This window comes from Dendrobates tinctorius, unplaced genomic scaffold, assembly GCF_039654945.1.
Source record: "Dendrobates tinctorius isolate UK_male_01 unplaced genomic scaffold, ASM3965494v1 ptg000089l, whole genome shotgun sequence".
NCBI lineage: Eukaryota > Metazoa > Chordata > Amphibia > Anura > Dendrobatidae > Dendrobates > Dendrobates tinctorius.
The window spans coordinates 13,475,240-13,503,119 of NW_027361757.1; the positions used below are offsets into that span (position 1 = coordinate 13,475,240).

General features: G+C 48.7%; 1 protein-coding gene across 1 annotated transcript in view; it reads right to left on the reverse strand.

Annotated features, from left to right (window-relative positions):
* LOC141098283 (beta-microseminoprotein-like) overlaps nucleotides 1–16,016 on the reverse strand; it is a 58,983-nt gene extending 42,967 nt beyond the window's left edge. The window contains exon 1 of the mRNA XM_073585943.1: nucleotides 15,967–16,016. Within this exon, the coding sequence (XP_073442044.1) occupies nucleotides 15,967–16,016 (50 nt within the window). The remainder of the gene's footprint in view (nucleotides 1–15,966) is intronic.
* Nucleotides 16,017–27,880: the final 11,864 nt, after the last annotated feature.

The window sequence follows — 27,880 nt, forward strand, 5'->3', positions numbered from 1 at the left end:
ATGACCTGTTGAAGCGCAATGTAAGCGCGAAGCGATCGTCGTCTGTACTTGCGCCATGGTTTTATCTGCCTGCTGTTGGTAACTTGATGCCCCAATAAAGGATATTTTTTGCATGGTGCGGATTGTGCCTATCCACTTTCTTTTCTATGGATATACAGTCTATTTTCCTTGGAAGTGGCACCCGTGTTCCCTGATGTGTGTGCAGCTTCATTAACCCGAGGTCACACAGCTGTGCCTTTGTCCTACTTTGTTTTTCTTCTATGGAATGTGAAACTGTTACTTAATGTTTACTAACTAATTTAAGGGATTTAAGTCATTTTTCTATTCACAATTGTTTGCAAGGCAATTGTTCTGCTCTTACCCCCCCCCCATTCGGCTTCCTTTTGCAGCCGCTTAACCCTTACTATGATCATTTCACATCAACAAAGTTCTCATACCCATTGACTTCTATTGGATTCATGCTCTGTGTCAAGTTCGAGCGAACCTGCCAAACCCAAACTTCTACGGGTTTGCTCATCACTAGTCTCTTTCCTCATTTTATGCTATGCCTTATCCAAGTTCCAGAGTAATTAGGTTTGTCTGGTCTATTTTGGCCTTTTGCTGTTGGGCACAATCTGCATGTTACATTTGTTGGGGTACTTTGTTAATTTGGCTTTGATTATTGTATTATTATTGTATCTTTAGTTAGCCGTAAATTGAACATTAGATCTATCTTGCATATTGCTGTATTTGCTAATTTTGCACATTAGTATATATTGAATTAATGTGACACATGGATACCTTGCATGTTATTTAAATCTGTTTGGCTAATAAGGACAGGTGTTGGTCTTATTACAGTCTCTCACCTTTGTGTGTAATTGTTTGGGCTTTTGGCATTTTTAATTGTTTTTAGTGCTTGCTTTGCATTGCTGTATTTATTGTCAATTATTTATATGAACGGATTTATTTCTATAAGGTGATCCCATAGCATGTGCATACTTTTTCTCTTTGCTTGTTCATATTTACATAAGTATGTGCTAGGTTGAGCTGAAATTTATCAGGTGGTACCCTCATACATCTTTAACTCCTTCACCCCAAAGCCTGTTTTCACCTTCCTGACCAGGTCAAATTTTACAATTCTGACCACTTTCAATTTAAGAGGTCATAACTCTAGAATACTTCAACAAATCCCGGTGATTCTGAGAATGTTTTATTTCAACATATTGTACTTTATGATAGTGATAAAATTTTTTTGATATGACTTGCATTTATTTGTTAAAAAAAAATGGATATTATGTGAAAATTTTGCCAATTTCGCAGTTTTCAAACTTTTAATTTTTATGCCCTTAACTCAGAGAGGCATATCGCACAAAATAGTTAATAAAAAACATTTCCCACATGTCTACTTTACATTAGTACAATTTTGAAAACATAATTTTTTTGTTAGGAAGTTTTAAGGGTTAAAAGTTGACCAGCGATTTCTCATTTTTACAATAAAATTTGCAAAACCATTTTTTTACGGACCACCTCACATTTGAAATTACTTTGAGGAGCCTATATGACAGAAAATACCCAAAAGTGACACCATTCTAAAAACTGCACCCCTCAAGGCACTCAAAACCACATTCAAGAAGTTTATTAACCCTTCAGGTGCTTCACAGGAATCTTTGGAATGTGGAAGAAAAATGTAAACATTTACTTTTTTCTTTCACAAAAATGTTCCTTTAGACCTAATTTTTTTACTTTTGCAAGGGTAACAGGAGAAAATGGACCATACATTTTGTTGTGCAATTTCTCATGAGCATGCCGATACCCCATATGTGGGGGAAATATACTGTTTGGGCACACGGCAGGGCTTGGAAGGGAAGGAGCGCCATTTCACTTTTTGAATGTAAAATTTGCTGGCATAATTAGCAGTCGCCATATCGCGTTGGAGAGGCCTTGTGGTACCTAAACAGTGGAAATCCCCCACAAATGACACCATTTTGGAAACTAGACCCCTATGGGACCTTATCTAGATGTACATTGAGCACCTTGAACCCCCAGGTTCTTCACAGAAGTTTATAACATTAAGCCATGAAAATGAAGAAAAAAAAAATAGCATTTTCCACACAAAAATCTTTTTTAGCTACAAATTTTGAATTTTCACATTAGCAAAAGGAGAGAATGGACCCCAAAGTTTGTTGTTCAATTTCTCCTGAGTTCACAGACAGCCCGTATGTGGTTGAAAACTACTTTGAGACACAGTGCAAAGCTCAGAAGGGAATTAACGCAATATTACAGTGCAGATTTTGAGGCACTTGCTTGAGAGTGCCATGTTACATTGACAGAGCCCCTGAGGTGCCAGAACAGCAGAACCCCCCATAACTGACCCAATTTTACCAATTAAACCTCTCAATGAATTCATCTAGGGGTGCAGTGATTATATTGACACCACAGGTGTGTCACAGACATTTATACCATTGGGCAGTGAAGAAAAAATAATTTATATTTTTACCACCAAGATTGTATGTTAGCCCCAAGTTTTACATTTTCACACTGGAAAATTGGTAAAAAATGGCAATAAAATTTGTCCCACAACTTCTTCTGAATGTAGAAATACCCCATATGTGGCTGTACAGTACTACTTTTCCATACGGAGTGATTCGGTAGGGACGGAGCGCTATTTGCATCCTGGAGCGCAGATTTTCCTATACTAGTTTGTGGATTCCATATAAAGAGCCCCTAAGTGCTAGAAAAGTAGAATCCCTCCTCAAGTGACCACATTTTGGAAATTACAACCCTTTGGGAATTTATCTACAGATGTAGTTACGATTTTGACTCCCTGGGTGTTATCCAGAAACAGATACCATAAAGATATGGTCTTTCCAAATCCTGTCTGATGACAAATGCACTTCTAGAAGCTAGGCCTCTTTTTGTTGGCTTTGTTCATTAGGGTGTCTGTCCCTGTGTGGTGCATATTATTATAGTGCTGGGCAGCCTGCCTGATAATACTATAGGCATCATTAATTGGTTGCAAGCCAGACACATTGCATCACACTTACCTGCGTGACTGGCGCCCTACGCAAGCCCCACTGCTAGGCAGCCAACCACTCCATAATCTGGTAGGTGTGGGGTGGCTGTTTTTATCAGTAGCTTGCACCTCTGTTGCCCCTGTATTTATTATTGGAGACCTGCTGCATCCTGATAGAAGTGCATTTGTCATCAGACAGGGATTTTTTTAAGGCTGTATCTTTATGGTAAGTGTTTTTTTGAATTTTTCTATGCCAGCCATTTTTGATATTAGCGTTAGGACTCGCAAGTATGATTACCATTGATGTAGGTTGCGAGCTTATCTAATTTGGCCAAAATATTAACCAATATCTCATTTAATATATTTATCATATGCATTAATTTTCCGCACTTTTTATCATATCATTTTTTTCAGGATACAGCTAGGCCTCTTTTTGTTGGCTTGGTTCACTAGGACATCTGTCCCTGTGTGGTGCATATTATACTGCTGGGCAGCCCGCCTGATAATACTATGGGCATCATTAATAGGCTGAAATGACATTTTCAGCGGTACCATTTTTATTTACATACATCTTTTTGATCGCGTTTTATTGTACTTTTTGTTTGTCAGTATGATGATAAAGCATTGTTTTTTTTGCATCGTTTTTATTTTTTTTTTACGGTGTTTACTGAAGGGGTTAACTAGTGGGATAGTTTTATAGAGTGGGCTGTTACGGACGCGGCGATACCAAATACGTGTACTTGTATTGTTTTTTTTATTTACATAAATTATGGTATTTATTGGAAAATATTTTTTTTTGCTTTTTTTTCTTTATTTATGGTTTTCTTTAAGTATTTTTACACATTCTAATATTTTATTTTTACTTTTTTACATTGCTTCTCTATGCTGCTGTCACTGATAGCGGCATCAGAGGGGTTAAATGCCCGCGATCGGTGCTAGCACCAGTCGTGGGCTTTGCTGCGGGGTGTCAGTTGTCAGATACAGCTGACACCTGTACTCAATTGCTGCGGAACTCAGCATGAGGCCATGCTATCAGTGTGTCGTACTAGTACTGCTGTTTGCGGGAACGCACCTCCCACAGATCAGCACTAGTACGGCGCATGTCGGGAAGGGGGTTAACTGTTACAGGAAAATCATGTTCCAGTCCCAATGTGCTACCAAGTGCGGGGTGCATCACACTTCGCTTTCTCCAGGCCTCCATCTTCAGGAACCACCACACACAACTCAGGTGACATGCAGTTCATTTCAACAAGCAAAAGTTTACTGGACAGTTCAAGTTCATAAGATTGTACCATGCAGTACTGTGCACAACACTTCTTAAATCTTGTTTCCTTAATACAGTTCGTCTTTAGGATTACTATCTGTTCCTCCTGGACTATGGTAGGGAGGGCAAGGGTTTTGCCCTGCGATTGTTGATATTATCTGTGTGTTGTATGCATGTTGTGTGTGTGTGTTTGTGTCCACACAGCATTAGTAAGATAGTTAGGTGTAGTATTAGAAAAGGGTCACTAGATGGGGGCACTGAGCTCAACTAGGGAGAAGACGTTAATAGGGTTAACTTAGTGGAGTGGCTAGACAGGAGGAAAGGAGATAGTTTCCCTCCAATTAGTCAGTTGAGCTGGGGGTAGCAAACAGGACAGAAGTGAAGAACAGCGGAGTGCCTACAGCAGTAGCCAGCAGGCTGTGGTGTTGGAGGCCTTGCAGTCAGGGACTGGGGACTGTAAAGCTAGTGAGACAGAAGAAGGAGTCTCGTTGGTCAAGTCAGCTAGCAAGGAAAAGCTGAAGTGACAACCCAAGCCAGTCTAATTGAGTCCAGCCCGTGTCTGGAGAATTGCAAGCCAGGGAGTTTCGTGGAAAGATCCCTGTGGAAGTAGCAGCTGGAGTACAGAAGCATTGTGGAGAGTTTAATGAGCTGTGAAACTAGGATATGAACAGGAGCAACAGTGCCTTTAGGGGGTGAGCTGTAGCGGAAAAGTCGGGTACCTTCGTGAGCTGAAGTCGGGCTCTGCAAGAAGGGAAGTGTTCCGTGTTCATCGGGAGTCATGTGCCCAGGTCCTTTATACAGAGATATGGGAGCCGAACCAAGCTTACTACAGATATATGGGGGCAGAACCAAGCTTACTACAGAGATATGGGAGTAGAACCGCGATTACTACAGAGATATGGGAGCTGAACCGAGCTTCTTACAGAGATATGGGAGCCGAACCAAGCTTACTACAGATATATGGGGGCAGAACCGAGCTTACTACTACAGAGATATGGGGGCAGACCCGAGCTTACTACTACAGAGATATGAGAGCAGAACCGAGGTTACTACAGAGATATGGTGGGAGCAGAACCAAGCTTACTACAGAGATATGGGAGTAGAACCGAGCTTACTAAAGAGATATGGGAGCAGAACCGAGCTTACTATAGAGATATGGGAGCAGAACAGAGCTTACTACAAAGATATGGCAGCAGAACTGAGCTTACTACAAAGATATGTGGGTCGCCCTCCCAGGGCATGGGGTACTCGGTACCGGGCCGGTAACTCAGGGGGAAAGGTGTCACAGCAACGGTGACCCGGTCCATGGCCCTGGGCGCCCAAGTAAAAGGGAGATTGTATGGTGGAATGTAGTTGATTAGATGAATAGTTTGTGACGCCACCTGTGGTATTCGGCAAGGAAGGTGTTAAGCCAACGCTGCATGCAGATCCTCTGGGACTGATGGTATGGTGCAGCAAAGATGTTAAAGCTCCCCACAGGTGAAGCTGTAGTCCCATGGCAGTGTAGATGTACGTTGTGGGAATGGTGCAGTGGTAGGCACAGGGATGTAGCGGTGCTAGGTGTGTTGGCGCAGGATTGAGTGGAGGACACCAGGGCATGTAGTTCCAAAGCTTTACTCACAGTCTGTAGTACATACAGGTGCCTGCCTCCGTGCCGTGTCCTCCAGGTCAGGGACTCAGTCAACCTCCAGGCTAGGTGGAATACTCCTTTCCAACACTCCACCACTATGTGCCTTTCTGAACGTCTCCTCTTATAGCGCCTATAAATGAAGTACTCCCAGTACTGAGTTACACTGGAGTTCCTCCTGTTCAATGTTCTTATGAACTTTCCTTGTACGGCAGACAGCTGTAGCCTGCTTTGGGGACTCCTTGCTACCTAGTCCCGGCTCATGATGCTGTTGTGCCCCCAAGTCTGATGTGGGAATCAAGTATTGTTAACTTCTATTCCTCCGGTGTCTGCTGCAGGACCATTAGTATCCATACAACCTTGGGGACCGGGCCCCGGCCTTGCGCTTAGAACTTCTAGGAAGGGTGCTCCTCTAACCCACGTCATCTGTTCTCTTTTACTCCTCACGTTCTGTACTAAACTTTCCTTCTTATGGAGAATCAGGTTTCCTTTCTATCTCTCTTCCTTGTGCCAGCAGACCCAGGTCACTGTGGCCTGCTGCAGCACTTCCTTCCTCCATCCCTCTCCCAGGGATCTTCTCTCTCACTCTCTGTCCTTCTGCATCCTCACTCACTCTCCGTGACTGAAAGACTGAATGACTGAATGACTGAATCCTAAACTCTTCCCGCTCTTTTAATGTAAACTAAGCTCCACCCACCTCACAGCACGTTTCGTGTTCCAAGCAGGGAGCCACCAATGGGTGCTTTGCTACACTCTAAGCAGGGAGCCGCCGAAGGTGCTTTGCTACACTGCTTTGTGGTGTGGGGTGCAGGTGTTGGAGTGCGCTCAGGAGCTTCCCACCTTACCTGGATGGTGGGGCACCACACCTCAGGAGGAGGTGCAGTACCTCTGTGGCGACTGAGCCTCAGGGGCGCCACATATGGGAGCAGAACCAAGCTTACTACAGAAGTATAGGAGCAGGACGGAGCTTGCTACAGAGATATGGGAACAGAATGGAGCTTACTATAGAGCTATGGGAGTAGAACTGAGCTTACTACAAAGATATGGCAGCAGAACCTAGCTTAATACAGAGATATAGATCAGAATGGAGAATACTCCAGAGATATGGGAGCAGAACGGAGCTTACTACAGAGATATGGGAGCAGAACGGAGCTTACTACAGAGATATGGGAGCAGAACCAAGCTTAATACAGAGATATGGGAGCAGAACCAATCTTACTATAGAGATCTGAGAGCAGAACCGAGCTTACTACAGAGATCTGAGAGCAGAACCGAGCTTACTACAGAGATCTGGGAGCAGAACTGAGCTTACTACAAATATATGGCAGCAGAACCTAGCTTAATACAGAGATATAGATCAGAATGGAGAATACTCCAGAGATATGGGAGCAGAACGGAGCTTACTACAGAGATATGGGAGCAGAACCAAGCTTACTACAGAGATATGGGAGCAGAACCAAGCTTACTACAGAGATATGGGAGCAGAACGGAGCTTACGATAGAGCTATGGGAGCAGAACTGAGCTTACTACAAAGATATGGCAGCAGAACCTAGCTTAATACAGAGATATAGATCAGAATGGAGAATACTCCAGAGATATGGGAGCAGAACGGAGCTTACTACAGAGATATGGGAGCAGAACCAAGCTTACTACAGAGATATGGGAGCAGAACCAAGCTTACTACAGAGATATGGGAGCAGAACGGAGCTTACGATAGAGCTATGGGAGCAGAACTCAGCTTACTACAAATATATGGGAGCAGAACCAAGCTTACTACAGAAGTATAGGAGCAGAGCGGAACTTACTACAGAGATACGGGAACAGAACGGAGCTTACTATAGAGATATAGGATCAGAACCAAGCTTACTACCGAAGTATAGGAGCAGAACGGAGCTTACTACAGAGATATGGGAGGAGAACCAAGCTTACTACAGAGATATAGGAGCAGAACTGAGCTTACTACAGAGATATAGGAGCAGAACCAAGCTTACTACAGAGATATAGGAGCAGAACGGAGCTTACTACAGAGATATAGGAGCAGAACCGAGCTTCAGAGATATGGGAGCAGAACTGGGCTTACTGCAGAGATATAGGAGCAGAACCAAGCTTACTACAGAAGTATAGGAGCAGAACGGAGCTTACTACAGAGATATGGGAGAAGAACCAAGCCTTAAGAAAAAAAATAATGGAATCTGAGTGCCCCTATCAAAACTAATAATGTCCCCATTTATAACAAATAATGTCCTCTGAGTGCCCACAAAGCTCTGAATATACAGAATGATGGCCCTACATACCACAAAACAAAATACCATGGTCCCCAAAGCCCTTTATTATACATTGAGGACCCCAGATCTCCCTATATATAGTAAAACGGCTACATAGCCCCTATATAAAATAAGATGTTCCCATTGCCCCTAAATATAGTATGATGGTCCCTAATGACCCTATATACAGCATGAAGGTCCCCCTGCCCCTATATATAGTATGAAGGTCCCCACTGCTCCCTGTATATAGTATGAAATCCCCACTTCCCCCTATGTATATACAGTTGAATCCAGAAGTTTATGTGGCGCCCCTGAGGCTCGGTCGCCACAGAGGTATTGCACCTTCTCCTAAGTTGTGGTGCCCCACCATCCAGGTAAGGTGGGAACTCGCGACCACGCTCCAACACTCGCACCCCACACAATAGAGTAGTTCAGCAAAACCACATTGCGGCTCCTTGGGAGCCCTGGTTGGGCGACCCAACTTGGCGTCACGAACAGGATGACGAGACCCGATGCCATCGGGTTCTGTGTGCCTTGGACTTAAAAATTTTTGAGAATGAGCAGAAGACCCAATTTAATAGACTGTGAAATGAACATTAAAAATGGCCGTTGGCGTGGAGAAGAAGGGTGTGAAGAGATGGGAGGTCCTAGGAAAAGACCGCGAAGAGTCTTGGGCCTCCCCTGCCTGAATTACTATGTGACAGCGACATGGCCCACCCCCCAAGCGGTTCGTATACTGGCTTGGAATGGAGGCGCTGGAAGAAGACGCCGCCCCAAGAAGGAGGGGCAGAAGCCAGTGGCGGGAACGCCAGAACGCCATTTTGGAGAGAGACGGGAGGAGGCCTGTGGAGCGCGGGGAAGCGGATCTCCCCAGCGCCATGGCTGAAGGCTCCAACCCCATATTGGAGATGAATCATCAGCAGCTGGAGGACGAAATTGCCCAGCTGATGTGCCGCCTGCAACTGAGGCAGGAAGCGCTATGGACTTTGAATCTGCAGCGCGCCCAGGAGGGGCCTACACCTGCTGTACCCACGACACCGGTACCTGCCGCTGCTGCACCGGACCTCTTCCAGGCAGACCCTGTGGAGCCTGCAACTGCTGCCACGCCACCAGCAGCATACCTTGTTCCCTCGCTGCCGCTACTACCGGAGGGGTTATACATAGCACAGGGAGCTGAAACGGAGGAGAAGCCCCCGTCCAGACCTGACGCGGCTGCGCAGGTCCCTACAGAGACCCCTGTGGATCCGGGGCCGCCATTAGCTCCACCGCCGTCCCCGGTTTCGCACCAACCAGCATCCACTGCCACTACGCCGACACCGGAGCAGAACCCACGCCGCCAGGAGGCATCAGGTATATACCCCGGCCCTCCTAATGGGTTGCCCTCCGACTTCACGCTGTCGGAGGCTGGCTTGCGGGAACGCGAAATGGGGCAGTTGGAAGAATCAGCTGGGGGCACGAGCCTGTCGGAGATGGGGAGGTGGAGGAGGTCCCTGCTGAGGAGGGTACGACTGGAACAGGCGTGCACGATTTGGCATCTCCGGGGATTGGAGGAATCCAGGTCGATTTGGGATAGTGACCTCGGGATCCCTTGGCTGCCGAGTCCCCGTGTAGTCGCCTATCAACGCCGACAAGCTGAGGCATCCCTCGGTACTAGGCCACGCATTAGAGCACCAGAATTTTCAAGCAACCAGCAACAGGATGTAGATACCCAAAATCTCACATCTGGTAGCAGTTCCCCATCATCAGCTTCCAGAACCCCAAGAGGGGCCCACCAACCTTAAAGAAGATACAGTAAATCTCGTTACCCAGGAGGGTATTTGCACCATTGTGCTTTAAAGTTATTTTTGTTATTTTTTTAGTTCCAGAGTTGCCCTGTTTTGTTGGCAGCCTTTCCATTGAACTGCAGAGATCATGAATGCTGAATGGTCCAGAACTGTAATCGTAAATAGTTGCACCTCTTTAGGCGCCCTCTCTTGGTTTTACATAGGACACTTTGCGAAGATAAGGTCTACCTCATCAAAGGACACTGCAAGAGATCCCGGCTAGGAGCAGTGTTCAGCACGTACAAGAATTATTGAAGTTTTAATGTGAAGTATTTAATAATGATGTGTCTTATGAGAGAAAATAAATGGCTTTTATATAGAATGTTTTAATAAAGAGATGAAAGATTTGAATAGAGAATAATAGAGAATTGAAAATGTCACTACGGTTGTCACTCAGAGTTAAGAGAGAGAAGAAAATGTGCACTAAAGCTGAAAAGGAATGTGCTGATGAAGAATACTGGAGTGATAGTGAGTAACAGACAATAGCACTTTGAATTAAGTCTTGTATAGAAAATTGCACTTTTGACTTAGGATTTAGATAGTTAATTAAGAATTGTTTGCAACGTTCAAGAATGAGTGCCTCTCACATTGGGAAGTTTAGTATAAGAAATGTTTATTCAGCATTATAAAAATTTTGTATGTTCCTGTATTGTCAACTTTGTTTGCCTTGCAGCCTGCGGACGTGCTGTGTTTAACGGGGGGGTGTATGTGGCGCCCCTGAGGCTCGGTCACCACAGAGGTACTGCACCTTCTCCTAAGGTGTGGTGCCCCACCATCCAGGTAAGGTGGGAACTCCCGACCACGCTCCAACACTCGCACCCCACACAATAGAGTAGTTCAGCAAAACCACATTGCGGCTCCTTGCTTAGAGAGAGGCAGTGCTCGGAACACTAGACGTGCTGGGAGGTGGGTGGAGTTGATGATACATAAAAGAGTGGGAAGGTTTAGGATCACAGGTCAGTCAGAAGGAGAGTCTGAGAGAGGAAGCCACTTGGAGAGGAGTGGAGATCCCTGGAAGAGGGATGGGGGAAGGAGTGCTGCAGCAGGCCTGAGTGACCCGGGTCTGCTGGCACGGGAAAGGAAAGAAGGAGAAAGACATTGAACTGAAACCTGAGCTTCCATAAGAGAGAAAGACAAGTACGGAACGTAGGAGAAAAGGGAACACAGAGGACGTGGGTTAGAGAGAACCCTGCCTAGAAGTTCTAAGCGCAAGGCCGGGGGCCGGTCCCCGAGGTTGTATGGACACTAATGGTTCTGCAGCAGACACCGGTGGAGTAGTAGGCTGTAAATGCACTACTCCCATCTAAGACTTGGGGGCACAACAGCAACACGGATAGAGAGCCGGGACTCAGGAGTAAGGAGTCCCCGAAGCAGGCTACAGCTGTCTGCCGTACAAGTAGAGTTATTGGGAACATCTGATAGGAGGAACTCCAGTGTAACTCAGTACTACGAGATCTTCACACTTAAAAGCGCTATAGAGGAGACGTTAAGAAAAGGTACATAAGTTGGCGGAGTGTTGGAAAGGAGCGTCCTATCTTGCCTGGAGGTTGACTGAGTCCCTGACCTGGAGGACACGGCACAGAAGCGGGCACTACAGACTGAGTAAAGCTTTGGAACTACATGCCCTGGTGTCCTCCATTCCTTTCTGCGTCCGCCTGCTTGGCACTGCTGCATCCCCTGTGCCGGACACTACACCATCTAAGTGTCACTTCACCTATTCTGCCCTGGGACAACAGCCCTGCCTGTGGAGGGCTATAACATCACCAGTGCACCACAGCATCTGTACCAGAGGGTCTGTCTGCAGCGTCTGCTTAACATCTCACTTACCGAAAACCACAGGTGGCGTCACGAACTATTCCATTAACTACATTCCACCATTTCAATTCCCCGTTACTTGGGCGCCCAGGGCCACGGACCGGGTCACCGCTGCTGTGACACATCTCCCTGACACCGGCCCGGTACCGAGTACCCCACAGCCCTGGGAGGGCGACCCATTTACATCCACTATATACTGTATAAAAATACAAATCTGCATGTTTTTCTCAATATCTGACATGAAATCAGAATAAACCTTTCCCGTTTTAGGTCATATGTGTCTTTATATAGTGTATGGAAACTTCTGGTTTCAACTGTATTGTATGATGGCCCCACTGCCCTGTATATATAGTGTAAAGGTCCCCACTGCACCAAATAAATAGTTTGGTGGCCCCAGTTGCCCCCCGTGTAAATAATAGGATGGTCCTAGTTCCCCCATATATATAGTATTATGAACCCAGTTCCCTAATATATAAAGTATGATGGTCCCACAGCCCCATATATATAGTATGGAGGCACCTGTTCTCCCCATATATATAGTAAGATATCCCCCAGCTCACCCCATATATATGATGACCCCCAGTTCCTATATATATATAGACACAATATATATATATATATATATATATATATATTAGAATGGCTCCAGTTCCCCCATGTACAGTATATAGTAAGGTGGCCCTAGTTCTCCCATATATATAGTATGATGACCCCAGTTCCCTCATATATATATATATATATATATGAAGGCCCCAGTTCACTCATATATATAATATGATGGCCCCAGCCCCCATATATACAGTATGGTGGTCCCAGTTCCACCCCATATACATAGAAGGATGTCCCCAGCCCCCATATATACAGTATGATGGCCCCTCAGCCCATTCATATATACAGTATGATGGCCGCAGTTTCTCCCCATATATACAGTATGATGTCCGCAGTTTCTCCCCATATACTGTATACAGTATAATGGCCCCCCAAGCCCGTTCATATATACAGTATGATGGCAACAATTTCTCCCCATATAAACAGTCTGATGGCCGCAGATTCCCTCCATATATGCAGTATGATGGCCGCAGTTTCTCCCCATATATACAGTATGATGGCCCCAACCCCATATATAGAGTATGATGGTTGCAGTTTCTCCCCATATATACAGTACAGTAGGATGGCCCCAGCCCCATATATACAGTCGGATGGCTGCAGTTTCTCCCCATATAAAGTAGGATGGCAGCAGTTTCTCCACATATACAGTAGGATGGCAGCAGTTTCTCCCCATATATACAGTAGGATGGCCCCTCAGCCAATTCATATATAGAGTATGATGGTCGCAGTTTCTCCCCATATACACAGTATGATGGCCGCAGTTTCTCCCCATATACAGAGTATGATGGCCGCAGTTTCTTCCCATATATACAGTAGGATGGCCGCAGTTTCTCCCCATATACAGTAGGATGGCAGCAGTTTCTCTCCATATATACAGTAGGATGGCCCCTCAGCCTGTTCATATATAGAGTATGATGGTCGCAGTTTCTCCCCATATACAGTAGGATGGTAGCAGTTTCTCCCCATATATACAGTAGGATGGCCCCACCCCCATATATAGAGAATGATGGTTGCAGTTTCTCCCCATATACACAGTAGGATGGCCACAGTTTCTCCCCATATACAGTAGGATGGCAGCAGTTTCTCCCCATATATATGAGTCGCCCTCACTGCACCCAGGGCTGTGGGGTACTCGGTACCGGGCCGGTGTCAGGGGGATGATTTGTCACAGCAGCGGTGACCCGGTCCGTGGCCCTGGGCCCCAATATCAATGGCGGTGATGTTTGTTTGTAATGTAAAGTTTGTGACGACACCCGTGGTATTTGGCAAATAAGGTGTTAGCCAACGCTGCTTGCAGATCCTCTGGGGCTGATGCTATATTGCAGCTTAGATGGTATAGCTCCCCACAGGTAGAGCTGTAACCCCAGGGCAGTGTACAGGTGTGATGGAGGAGTAGGGCACAGGATGGTGTAGATGTTGATACCCAGCGGTGCTGATGCGGGAATGAATGGAGGACACCAGAGCTTGCAGTTTCAAAGCTTTACTCACAGTTCGTAGTGCACACAGGTGCCCGCTTCGGTACCGTGTCCTCCGAGGCAGAGGCCCAGCCAACCTCCAGGCAAGATAAGACTCTCCCCGCCAGCACCCCGCCAATATGTGCCTTCCTGAACGACTCCTCTATTGCGTCTTTAATGTGAAGAGCTCCAGTACCGTGGTTACTCTGAAGTTCCTCCTGTCAGATGTTCCTAACAACTCTCTCACTTGTACGACAGACAGCTGTATCCTGCTTCGGGGCTCCCTTCTCCTGAATCCCGGCTCTCTATCCGTTTCGCTGTTGTGTCCCAAGTCTTGGTTGGGAGTAGTGCATGTACAGCCAACTACTCCACCGGTGTCTGCTGCAGAACCATAAGTGTCCATACAACCTCGGGGACCGGGCCCCGGCCTTGCGCTGAGAACCTATAGGCAGGGTTCCTATCCAACCCACTCCTCCTCTCTGTTCTCTCTCCACTTAGTTCCGTGCTTGTCTTTCTCTCTCTTATGGAAATGCAGATTTCTGTTCTACGTCACTCCTTCTCTTTCCTTTCCCGTGCCAGCTGGCTCAGGTCACTGAGGCAGCTGCAGCACTCCTTCATCCATCCCTTCTTCCAGGGACCCTCACTCCTGTCCGAGTGACCTTCTGACTGTCTTCTGGGACTCACCCCAGACTGACTACCGTCAGACTGACCTCAGTCCGAGACTGACTGTCCTTCTCCCTCGAGACTGTCCTTCAATTCTATCTTTCCCAGTCTTTTATACTAACTCCACCCACCTCCCAGCACATCTCGTGTTACGAAGCAGGGTTCCACGAAAGGTGCTCCTTCTACACCCTGAGCCTAAAGCTGCAATGTGGCCCTGCTGAACTATCCTGTGTGTGGGATGCAGGTGTTGGAGTGTGGCAGGGAGGTCCCACCTTACCTGGATGGTGGGGCACTACACCTTAGGAGAAGGTGCAGTACCTCTGTGGCGACCGAGCCTCAGGGGCGCCACATATACAGTAGGATGGCTGCAGTTTCTCCCCATATACAGTAGGATGGCAGCAGTTTCTCCCCATATATACAGTAGGATGGCCCCTCAGCCCATTCATATATAGAGTATGATGGTCACAGTTTCTCCCCATATGCACAGTATGATGGCCGCAGTTTCTCCCCATATACAGAGTATGATGGCCGCAGTTTCTCCCCATATATACAGTAGGATGGCTGCAGTTTCTCCCCATATACAGTAGGATGGCCGCAGTTTCTCCCCATATATACAGTAGAATGGCCGCAGTTTCCCCCCATATATACAGTATGATGGCCGCAGTTTCTCCCCATATACACAGTATGATGGCCGCAGTTTTCTCCCATATATGCAGTATGATGTCCCCAGCCCCCATATATGCAGTATGATGTCCCCAGCCCCCATATATGCAGTATGATGGTCCCTGTTTTCCCCATATATGCAGTATGATGTCCCCAGCCCCCATATATGCAGTATGATGGTCCCCGTTTTCCCCCCATATATGCAGTATGATGTCCCCAGCCCTCATATATGCAGTATGATGGCCCCCGTTTTCCCCCATATATGCAGTATGATGTCCCCAGCCCACATATATGCAGTATGATGGCCCCCGTTTTCCCCCATATATGCAGTATGATGTCCCCAGCCCCATATATGCAGTATGATGTTCCCAGCCCCCATATATGCAGTATGATGTCCCCCGGCCATTTTCCCCATATATGCAGTATGATGTCCCCAGCCCCCATATATGCAATATGATGTCCCCGGCTGTTTCCCCCATATATGCAGTATGATGTCCCCAGCCCCCATATATGCAGTATGATGGCCCCCGTTTTCCCCCATATAAGCAGTATGATGTCCCCAGCCCCCATATATGCAGTATGATGGCCCCTGGCCATTTTCCCCCATATATGCAGTTTGATGTCCCCAGCCCCCATATATGCAGTATGATGGCCCCAGCCCCCATATATGCAGTATGATGGCCCCGGTTTTCCCCCATATATGCAGGAGGATGGCCCCAACCCAACCCCATATATACAGTATGATGGCCCCACAGCCCGTTCATATAAAACATAATAAAGTTTATACTCACCATTTCCTGATTCCTGGCACCATGTCCTCTCCTGGCCTGTAGAGCGGCATGAGACAATGACGTCATCGCGCCGCTTGCGAGCACAACACAGTTTGTCTCATAAGCTTAAAGCCGCAGACTGCGGCTGAGACAGACAAGTGCGCGGCCGTGTCTGCTGCCGGCCACATCACAGCACAGCAGACACGGCCGCACGCAGTTCACTGCAGGGCCATCAGGCGGCCGGCCCTGCACAGCTGCTGGGGAAGCGGCCCAGGGGGCATATGCCTCCCTGCCACCCGGCCCAGCCTGCCCCTGGTGAGCTGTAACGGAAAAGTCGGGTACCTTCGTGAGCTGAAGTCGGGCTCTGCAAGAAGGGAAGTGTTCCGTGTTCATCGTGCTCCGTGTGATGTGTCAGCTTGCCTGTGTGGTGCATTTGTGTTAGGCGTCAGGTTTCTGCGTCTGCTCTGCAGGAATCCAGAGCCTCACATTCTGCGGTCTCCTGCTGTCTTTCTACTGCAGAGGAGATTACTTTGCAACAGACCGATCCAGAGACTGAGTCCCTCTGTGCTCCTACTGGGCATGCTCACGGGACGATCTCCCATTGGAGATCGGGAGTCATGTGCCCAGGTCCTGTTCCAGATCTCATTGGTCCGTCAGCTTGCCTGTGTGGTGCATTTGTGTGAAGTGAAGGAAGAAGTGACGTACTGCTGTAGATGAAGATGTATTGCTGTTACCAAGTAAAGAGTCCTGCTGCTCTATTGAACGTGCTGTGCTCTGAAGAGAATAAAGCTGAGTTGTTAAAGTTGATTCCAGCCTCTGTCTGCAGTCAATTGGGTCCCCAAAGTGAACAGCATACGGGTGATGAAACAGCCTCCAGCACAGTGAGTACTGGGACGACCGCAGCAGCTACCCCCCGGCGGCCGTGGTTTTACATTTGGCGTAGTCGGCAGGATCTCGCTGCCCAAAATGGCAGCGAGACCACAGCGGAGGTGAAGAAAGAAGACAGTCTGATAGTGACTGCAGTGCTCTATAAGATGCAAATTGAAGAAAGCAGTGATGTGCAAGGGAAGATGATTAAAATACTGAATCTGACTGAAAAAATGCTGAAAAATGAGACCAAGAAACTGATTGTGACCAAAGGAGAAGATCTGCAAAGTGTTCCTGTGAGACTTAAGATGGCTGCCAGCAAGATGGAGAATTCTGGCGCCAAAATGGACTGTTCTTGTCAACAAGCTGCACTTCGTGGGCGTGACAGTGTCTGGATGGTGCCAAATGTGAGCTATCAGCAATGTCTGGTCCGCCCCTGGAAGGAGTGGTATGTGCAGCACCCTTTCCCCCTGTATGCAGAGAAGTGGGTGGAGAGGCCGGACAGAGCTCCATCCTGGAATGGGAGTGACCCTGCAGAGTGTGCAGAGTGGCGATGGCGACGGGAGGAGGAGGCCGGACGTGTCACCCAGAGCTGGGAGCAACAACGAGAATGCTGAGCTCTTACCCGGTCCGAAGCCCTGCCATCAGTAGAGCCCCCGACACCTGGAATCGCTGCACCGGAGATGCATCCACACTCACTGCAGGCCGCGACTCAGGAGACAACGCGAGAGGAGGAACCCGCTCCTCAATCCTGAGGAACTAGAAGGCCCGGAGGATGTTGCTGCAAGACGACAGGGGGAGGAAGGCCCCTGGAACACCACAGAGGACCAGCCTGGCAGCGAAGTCGCAATAGAGGGAATCACAGAGCCAGAAGAGACCCTGGTCTCCCGCTGTCAGAAGTTGAAGGATGAGCTGCGACCTAACCTGAGCGGAGCTGCGGTGCAGACGGAGGTGAGTGCTGTCCAGCCTCCGCTATCAGCGGATCGCACGGCCCCAGCATTGTCCCACTGCGGGGACACACGGCCCAAGTTCCGCCCCACTGAGCACCCGCGCCAGGCACTCCAAGGCTCCGGAGCCTCCACTTTTTGGCCAGCTCTCCCCTGGTGGCATCGGTCCCCCGCCACCTGCGTGCCCGTCCATGTGGATCACGGACATCATAGCCAGGAAGAAGGCTAAGGAGAGGGAGACCTGGGCCCTCTTGCACCATGGAGATTCTGCGGCTGCAGAGTCCCCTTCAGCCCACACCTGGGCTTTAAGTAGAAAAATTGCGCAGAATGCGCACTGCTGAACTGACTTTGCTTAACCCTTTAAGTGCCTGTTGCACCATTTGGGACTGTTCTGTGTCCCCTCAGGGTAAGGGAACCCTGCAACGCTCTTCAGATGAGAGTCTATGATGGTCTATGGGACCTTTTTTGTAAAAATGTGTTTTTTTCTCTTTGCTTTGAGTTTTTTTCTAAGAAGCACTGATGCGCTCCCAAGTTTAAGGCAACACGGCCTATAGAGAACATTATCTTGTATATGAGTTGTTGTTATGGCCCTTCTACTGGATTGTAGGACTTGCCTTTTGTGGGGCCATAGGTCCATGGACTTTTGGACCAAGTGTGGCTGCAGCAACAGACTGCGTTTTATTACCTGGCAGCCCGCACATGTAGCACTGAACTGTATCGTACACCAGGAAGGGAGGTGTACCCCTTTAAGAAGTGCTAAAATGACTTGTTGGAGTCCCTGACAGCGTGGACATATGCGGTGCTCCCCTCACAGGAAGGGGGGAGGCATCTTTTTGTGTGAGGTTTATGTAAGTGGATACGCACGTTGTCAGGTCGGAAAGTGGACATTACTGTTTTGTTTTTTTTCAAAGGAAACTCGGACACTTGAAGTGCTCCCGTCACAGGAAGGGGGAGAAAAGGACACTTGTGCTTTCCTCTGAAGAAGTCTTATATTTGGACATTATTGTTTTTCTCCTGTGATATACTTTTGTAGCTATGATGAGAATTTTGATGGCTGTCATATATATATAGAGTAACTCTGTTTTCCTAAAGAGATTGATATATATATATTTTTTTTAAATGGTTTTGATTTGACGAAGAAATATATAGAAACGTATATATTTTTATGTGATGGTAAAAGTGTGTTTATGCTTAGTAGGAAAAAATGTAAAACAAAATGAAAAAAAAAAAAGTTTTTGATATATAGATATATTTATAGTCTAGTATAAAATGAAAGTAAGTTTATGCTTAATGGTAGAATGTACAGTAGCTACAGGTTTTACTGAGTAAGAATCTTATATGTTTGAAGAAAAGAAAATTGTGAAAATTTTTGAAAGTTTTTTTTTTTAAAATATGGAACTTTAACAACATGTAGAGGTATACAAAATGTAAAGTTTAAATTTAAAATTCTGTTTTTGGTACACCCCTGCATTGCCGAGGACGGCAATGATTTCAGGAAGTGGGAATGTAAGGAGGACAAGGGCTTTGCCCTGCGATTGTTGATATTATCTGTGTGTTGTATGCATGTTGTGTGTGTGTGTTTGTGTCCACACAACAGGTGTAGTATTAGAAAAGGGCCACTAGATGGGGCACTGAGCTCAACTAGAGAGAAAACGTTAATAGGGTTAACTTAGAGGAGTGGCTAGACAGGAGGAAAGGAGATAGTTTCCCTCCAATAAGTCAGTTGAGCTGGGGGTAGCAAACAGGACAGAAGCGAATAGGACAGAAGTGAAGAACAGCGGAGTGCCTACAGCAGTAGCAAGCAGGCTGTGGTGTTAGAGGCCTTGCAATCAGGGACTGGGGACTGTAAGGCTAGTGAGACAGAAGAAGGAGTCTCGTTGGTCAAGTCAGCGAGCAAGGAAAAGCTGAATGACAACCCAAGCCAGTCTAATTGAGTCCAGCCCATGTCTGGAGAATTGCAAGCCAGGGAGTTTCGTGGAAGGATCCCTGTGGGAGTAGCAGCTGGAGTACAGAAGCATTGTGGAGAGTTTAGTGAGCTGTGAAACTAGGATATGAACAGGAGCAACAGTGCCTTTAGGGGGTGAGCTGTAGCGGAAAAGTCGGGTACCTTTGTGAGCTGAAGTCGGGCTCTGCGAGAAGGGAAGTGTTCCGTGTTCATCGGGAGTCATGTGCCCAGGTCCTGTTCCAGATCTCATTGATCCATCTCGGAGATCTGGAAGGTTCCGTACGGCTATAAAAAGCGTACATGGCCATTCCGCCATGCGCTAGTATAGACTATGCTTGCTATGTGTGAATGGTGATGGATGTATGATTCTGGTGACTGACTCATTATAAAACGCCTTCCCTCTGATATTACGTATGTGGATAGGGAATTAGTTCAGCAGTCAGCGCCAGTCAGTGGCAAGCGTTAGGCCACTGTGCACACCGCACCTCTACGCTAGCATCTAACATTGTGCTTGCTTTCCAGCTTTGCCGTCGAGCGGCTGTGTCCTACGCCGCGCTGCAGTTGCAGCCCTTCTTGGTGCTCGCAGTAGCGACGCCACACACATGGTAGGTCTAGAGGGACGCAGATCCTCTGTCTTAGGTCCTGTTCCTCTGACCAGTTACCATGCGTGCATTTACCTGAGGCCTGTGTCACTAACAGGCTCAGCGTTTTTTGTATGTTTATGTTGTGGTGCCTCTGTGTGTGAACAGAGCCCGCTCTGCACTCTTTGGATGAAGTTGAACCCATGCGCATTATACCGCCATATTGCTCCTCTGTCATTGCCTAGCAGCGGTTTAACACCTACTGCACGGTGGACCCCGAGCGGCGAACGCACTTTATTATTTATTTTTATTTAATGCGTTCCGCCGTTCCTAACAATTTGTGTGAACTGAAGGAAGAAGTGACGTACTGCTGTAGATGAAGATGTATTGCTGTTACCAAGTAAAGAGTCCTGTTGCTGTATTGAACGTGCTGTGTGTCACGTCGTGCCGACATACTCACCCAGCCTCCGCTCCCACGCCGTCGCTGCATACTCACCCGGCCATCGCTCCCACGCCGCAGCCCTCCGCCGCCTGGCGGCCACAGAGGTCACCTCTGGCGGCCGACGGCGTCTCTGCATGCGCTTCCCTTCTGCCTCTTGTGCTCAGCTGTGCCCTGACCCGGAAGCACCCCCTGACCAATGGCAGACCAGACAGGGGCATATCAGGCCGCTTCCCCCTGAGGGAGGCACCTGATCGTTGTGTTTCCTAACACACTGGGCCCCCGCTTCTTCTTTTGCTCTCTCCAGTCTCACTCCCATTCTCGTGTTCTCCCTGCAGCAGCCTCGCAGTCCTGCTCACAGTCTCCCCTGCTGCACTCCAGTCCTGTCTCCGGTGTTCCTGTTCCATCCTGCTCCAGTCCTGCCGTCCTACTCCAGTCCTGCCTCCAGTGTTCCTGTTCCATCCTGCTCCAGTCCTGCCATCCTACTCCAGTCCTGCTTCCGGAGTTCCTGTTCCATCCAGCTCCAGTCCTTCCGTCCTACTCCAGTCCAACAGTACGATCAGGCCATGTACTCCGCCGGTACTACTGCTGCTACCCAGAAAGAGTTACTCTTCCTGCGGGAGAATCAGGGACGCATTATGTCAGTCATGAAGTCTATGGACACCCGTTTGTCGGCCCTGCAGGTGGCCGATCCTGGAACTGCCAATCTACTGGCCAGTCTTCAACAGGAGCTGGGCCAGCAACAAGCTACTCAAGCCCATATTTTGTCTTACATGGCCTCCTTTGATAGCCGCTTGTCGGTCCTCCAATCTGCCGCCGCAACTTCGACTCCTCCCTCCGCTCCTACAGCTCTCCCGACGCCCCGCCTCGCCAAACCACCTCGCTTCACTGGGGATCCCAAGCTCTGCAGGGGGTTCTTAAATCAGTGTAGCCTCCACTTTGAATGGTTGCTGCAGCAATATACCTCTGACCGGGCCAAAGTAGCCTTTATTATGTCCCATCTGGAGGGAGAGGCCCTGTCCTGGTTGAATCCTCTCTGGGAACATGACGATCCAGTTGTCTCAAGTCTTCCGGTTTTCTTGGATACTTTTCGCAGGGTCTTCAATGTGACGGGTCGGTTAGCCGCTCTAACCGAGTCACTCTTTAACCTACATCAGGGTTCTCTCACGGTCGGACAGTATGCTATCTGCTTTCGCACTATCTCTTCCGAGCTCGGCTGGAATAACACGGCTTTGGTAGGGGCGTTCTGGCACGGTCTTTCAGGCTGAATATAAGATGAACTCGCAGGTAGATATACCCCGCCTACCTGAGAGGACCTTATCTCGCTGGCTACCCGCATTGACCTACGTTTCCAGGAGCGCGCTCGGGAGTCAGCGAGAGGCAGGAGGTCCACCAGGCCAGCTCCTCTTCTCACCCGTTCTGCCAGTCCTTGTTCGGCCGGGTCCCCTTCTTCCTCCTCGGTCGAGTCCATGCAGATAGATCACCTAAAGTTGGCCGAGTTGCGTCAGCAAGAGAGGCGGGCACAAGGTCTGTGCCTTTATTGTGGAGGTTCATCACACTATATCCGCACCTGTCCTAAGAGACAGGGAAGCTCCTCCGCCTAGGTCAGGTAAGAGAGGCCTCCCTAGGTGATGATCCCTCTCAACCTCTTACTATATCTGTTCTTTTGCTTTCAGGGGAGAGACGTGGGTCCGAGGTGGCCTACGTGGATTCAGGCTCGGCAGGTAACTTCATTCGGCCTGAAGAAGTGGACAAATACCAAATTCCCGTGGTTGCTCTATCTAACCCTCTACAGATTGCTGGCTGCGGTGGATGGCAAACTGCTACAGGTGACTGTCACCTTGGTCACTGAAGAAGTGGAGTTGCAAGTCGGTGCCTTATATCGAGAGAAGATAGCCTTTTACGTTTTGCCTAATCTCTCCCACGCCATTCTACTCGGTCACCCATGGTTAAGGACTCATCAGCCTGTTCTCGACTGGTCTTCTGGGGAGATACTCTGCTGGGGACACCCGTGCCAAGCTAGCTGTCTGACTCCTGTCCACCTGGCGGCCGCTCGCCGGTCACCCCCAGACCTTCCGGGTCTCCCTCCAGCCTACAGATCCTACGCCGATGTCTTTGATAAGAAGGAAGCGGAGGTCCTTCCTCCACACCGGTCTTTTGACTGCCCATTTGAACTTGTTCCCGGTTAAACCCCCCCAAGGGGCAGAATCAACTCCCTGTCTCCCGCTGAAATCACAGCCATGTCCGAATATGTCCGGGAGAACCTCGCCAAAGGCTTTATACGGAAATCCTCGTCGCCCGCGGGAGCCGGGTTTTTCTTCGTCAAAAGGACGGAACTCTACGGCCGTGCATTGACTATAGGGGCTTGAATGAGATTACCATCAAGAACAGGTACCCTCTTCCACTCATTCCGGAGTTGTTTGACCGTCTCAGAGGGGCTCGGGTCTTCTCCAAGCTGGACCTCAGAGGAGCCTATAATCTGGTCCGTATCCACGCTGGAGACGAGTGGAAGACGGCTTTCAACACGCGAGATGGTGATTACGAGTGCCTAGTCATGTCCTTTAGTCTCTGCAATGCTCCTGCGGTGTTTCAAGAGTTCGTCAATGAGATCTTCCGGGACCTCTTGTACTCCTGTGTGGTCGTGTACTTGGACGACATCCTTATCTTCTCGCCGGATCTCTTGTCCCATAGAAAGAGTGTCCGCTTGGTGTTACAGCGTCTTCGGGAGAACCGCCTGTATGCGAAGATAGAGATATGTCTCTTCGAACAGACCTCTCTGCCATTTCTGGGATACATTATCTCCGACGCTGGACTGAGGATGGACCCCGAGAAGCTGTCTGCCATTCTCAAATGGCCTCGCCCCGTCGGAGTAAGGGCGATACAACGATTTCTCGGATTTGCCAATTATTACCGGCAATTCATCTCTCACTTTTCCGCAATCACAAGACCTATTTCTGCTCTCGCCCATAAAGGGACTGCTCCCAAGGATTGGCCTCTGGAGGCTGAAGAGGCCTTTCTGACTCTAAAATGGGCTTTCTCCACGGCTCGGGTTCTGCATCGCCCGGAGAGCAACCGACCTTTTGTACTCGAGGTGGACGCTTCCTCGACGGGTGCCGGGGCAGTATTGTCCCAGAGATCCGCCTCCGGTCATCTGCACCCTTGTGGCTCCAGTGAACTGGCTTGCTCCTCCTCCTGGCAAAACACTTGTGACTGAGAACCTCAAGAGGAGTCCTATGGGGGCACTCCTCCAAACTGGCCGGCCATGCCGGGACTAAGAAGACCCTGGATCTTATTGCGCATCACTACTGGTGGCCCACGCTTTGCCAAGATGTACTGATTTTGTGGCTTCTTGTCCTTTGCAAAAAACAAAGTGCCACGAAGACCTCCGTCCGGCTTGTTGCTGCCGTTGACCGTCCCTGCGGTCCCTTGGGAGAACATCGCCATGGATTTCATCACCGACCTACCCTATTCTTCTGGCTGCACAGTCATCTTGGTGGTGGTGGATCGTTTTTCCAAGAAGGCCCACTTCGTCCCTCTGCCTGGTCTCCCCTCAGCTTCGGAGCTGACCAAAGTCTTCATCCACCAAATCTTCAGACTCCATGGACTACCTCAATGCATTGTGTCGGATCGAGGGGTTCAGTTTACCTCCAAGTTCTGGCGATCACTTTGTAAGCTCATGAACGTTTCCCTTGACTTCACCTCAGCCTACCATCCACAGTCCCGGGCAGGTGGAGCGTACCAACCAGATGTTGACTAGGTACCTACGTCATTTCTCCAACGCCCACCAGAACGATTGGGTTTACTTACTTCCCTGGGCAAAGTTTGCTTACAACAACCATGCTGGCGAGTCCTCGGCCAAGTCTCCATTTTTCATTGTGTTTGGCAGACATCCTGGTGTTCCCCTTCCGATAACCCCTGCCTCCGAGGTACCCACGGCCAACGCTTTGTCCTCCGAATTTTCCAAGATTTGGGCCGAGACCAACACGTCACTCAAGAAGTCCGCTGATCGGATGAAGAATTATGCAGACAAGAAGAGATTGGATCCTCCAGCCTATCGTGTAGGGGACAAGGTCTGGCTCCTGTCCAAATTCATCCGGTTGAAACTGCCCTCCTACAAGTTGGGGCCACGCTACATCGGTCCGTTTGAAATTCTTGGACGTATCAACGAAGTCGCCTACAAATTGAGGTTGCCTGCTTCGCTCCGGGTCCCGAACACCTTCCACGTCTCTCTCTTGAAACCTGTGGTGTTGAATCGCTTCCATTCCCTGCTTGATTCCGGTCCTCAGCCGGTGGGTGCCGATGATGTCTTTGAAGTGGAGGACATTATCGCCATGAAAAAAGTCAGAGGTAGGACATTTTTTCTTGTTGACTGGAAGGGCTTTGGTCCTGAGGAGAGATCCTGGGAACCTCGTGAGAATATCAATGCTCCTCGTATCCTCAAGAGATTTCTTGCTAATCTCCGGGGAGGGGGTACTGTCACGCCGTGCCGACATACTCACCCGGCCTCCGCTCCCACACTGTCGCTGCATACTCACCCGGCCATCGCTCCCACGCCGCAGCCCTCCACCGCCCGATGGCCACGGCGGTCACCTTTGACAGGCGCACGGCCAACGACACGCCATAGGCCGCGGCCGCGCCTCCCTTCTGCCTCTTGTGCTCTGGCTGTGCTCTGACCTGGAAGCACCCCCTGACCAATGGCAGACCAGACAGGGGCATATCAGGCCGCTTCCCCCTGAGGGAGGTGCCTGATCGTTGTGTTTCCTAGCACACTGGGCCCCTGCTTCTTCGTGTGCTCGCTCCAGTGTCACTCCCGTTCTCGTGTTCTCCCTGCAGCAGCCTCGCAGTCCTGCTCTCAGTCTCCCCTGCTGCACTCCAGTCCTGTCTCCGGTGTTCCTGTTCCATCCTGCTCCAGTCCTGCCATCCTACTCCAGTCTTGCCTCCGGTGTTCCTGTTCCATCCTGCTCCAGACCTGCTGTCCTATTCCAGTGTTCCTGTTCCATCCTGCTCCAGTCCTGCCATCCTACTCCAGTCCTGCTTCCGGTGTTCCTGTTCCATCTCAGTACCGGCTACCGTGGTACTCGAACCCCTGGGCCTGCTCCTAACGGTCCCTGTATAGGGGTCGGTTCCACCTGGCAGCTCGCCCGAGGCCCCTCGGTGCCACGGCCCAGAGGGTCCACTCCTGGAGATTCCGGCCCCAGACCAGCTACGCTAACACTGTGCCCTGAAGAGAATAAAGCTGAGTTGTTAAAGTTGATTCCAGCCTCTGTCTGCAGTCAATTGGGTCCCCAAAGTGAACAGCATACGGGTAATGAAACAGCCTCCAGCACAGTGAGTACTGGGACGACCGCAGCAGCTACGCCCCCGGCGGCCGTGGTTTTATATTTACTGTTCCTGTCAGCCCTAGGGATTTCCTGCTCAGTTCCACAGTGCACTCAGGATCTGTTATGTTCCTTTCACGCCGTTCCATGTCTATTGTTCCCTGTACGCCAAAGGATTAGGTACACTTCATAGTAACTGTACGGAGCCTTGAGCTCAGGACTTTGCAGGAATGTCGGAAGTATAGCTTTTCACTGCCCCCACAATAGATGCTTGCCCCCTACAACTTGAACTTGACCTTGGTTACTATACTTCCCTATCTGACTAACTATCAGGAAGCAGTCCCTTAAGGGTATGTGCACACGCTGCGGAATGGGGTGCGGATTTGGTCGCGCGGATTTTGTAAAATCCGCATGTAAATCTGCAGGTCAAAAAACCTGCGGTTTTACCTGCGGATTGCTCTGCGGTTTTGCCCTGCGGTTTTTCATCTCCACAATGGAGGAGATGGCAATCCGCAGCGGAATCCACTGAAAGAATTGACATGTCAATTCTTTCTGCGGTTTCAAAACCGCAGCAAAACCGCGCGGAAAATTCTGCACCGTCTGCACTGCGGTTTTTAATATCCATAGGATATTATGGTACTGTACACCGCAGCAAAAACTGCTGCGGATCCGCAGCGGCCACTTTTTGCACTTATTTATGTCACTGGGCCCTTTAAATATAAGGGATAGTGTGATGTATAATATATATATTCAGGACTAATCTATGCACTGGTTGTTTAGGTTAGTTGTCGTGTAATTGTTTATTTAATAAAATCTCTATAAGCACAAGTCACTTGCACTTTATTCATTGTGTTTTCAGTGTGGCGAAATAGTGTAGAGGGAAATTTAAAGTTAATGAATATAATAAAGCACTATATGCCTTCTTAGGGATTCAGCTATTAATTTAATTTTGGTCATTATACGCATGAATCTTTATTCGAAAAAGAATATAAATATTCTATATAGGTGGACTGTTAAATTTGCTTGTGATTTTTAGTTTAAATATTCAAACCTATACTTGCTATACTGGATATTTTTAATTTAGATTATTTATTCATGATATGATTTACTATCTAGTATTGTTCTGAATATAACGTGAATTTAATGGGCTTAGGCTACTTTCAGATATGCGTTCGGAGGTGCAGGGCCGCCGCTAAGCTCCACCCCTGGCCGTGCCACCTCCGGTCAGCTCCTCCTCTGATTGCATGACACTGCATGCGATCAGAGTACCCTATAGTTAGCGTTGGGTATACTGGTCGTGCGCTTGTAAGCTTTTGCTGGCACTTACACCCTCTTGGCGCTGCGCCGAGCGCACAAAAATGCAACACGGTGCGTTTTTGTGCACTCGGTGCAGCGCCAAAAGGGCGCAAGTGCCGGCAAAAGTGTACCAGCGCACGACCAGAGTACCCATCTCTAACTATAGGGTACGCTGATCGCATGCAGTGTCATGCGATCAGAGGAAGAGCTGAACGGAGGAAGCGTGGCCATGGGAGGAGCTTAGCGGCGGGGCTGCGCCTCCGAACGCAAATCTGAAAGTAGCCTTAAATATCCAAATTGCCCCATTTTTATATAATTATGGTAAATTAGCGTGCCCTGTCTCACATGCACGGGTGGCCATTCTGACCGGCATTTGGTGGATGAGAGTGTGGCATGCCTCCTTCCTGCAGGGGAGGCTGTCCGCGCTCTCCTCATCCGTGTGCGGGTCGGATGGTCAGCGCTGCATGATTGTTACAGTGTACGCTGAGGCTAGCGGTGGTTCAGCAGAGGGATTGGATTGATGGGATTGATGGGAGGAACTA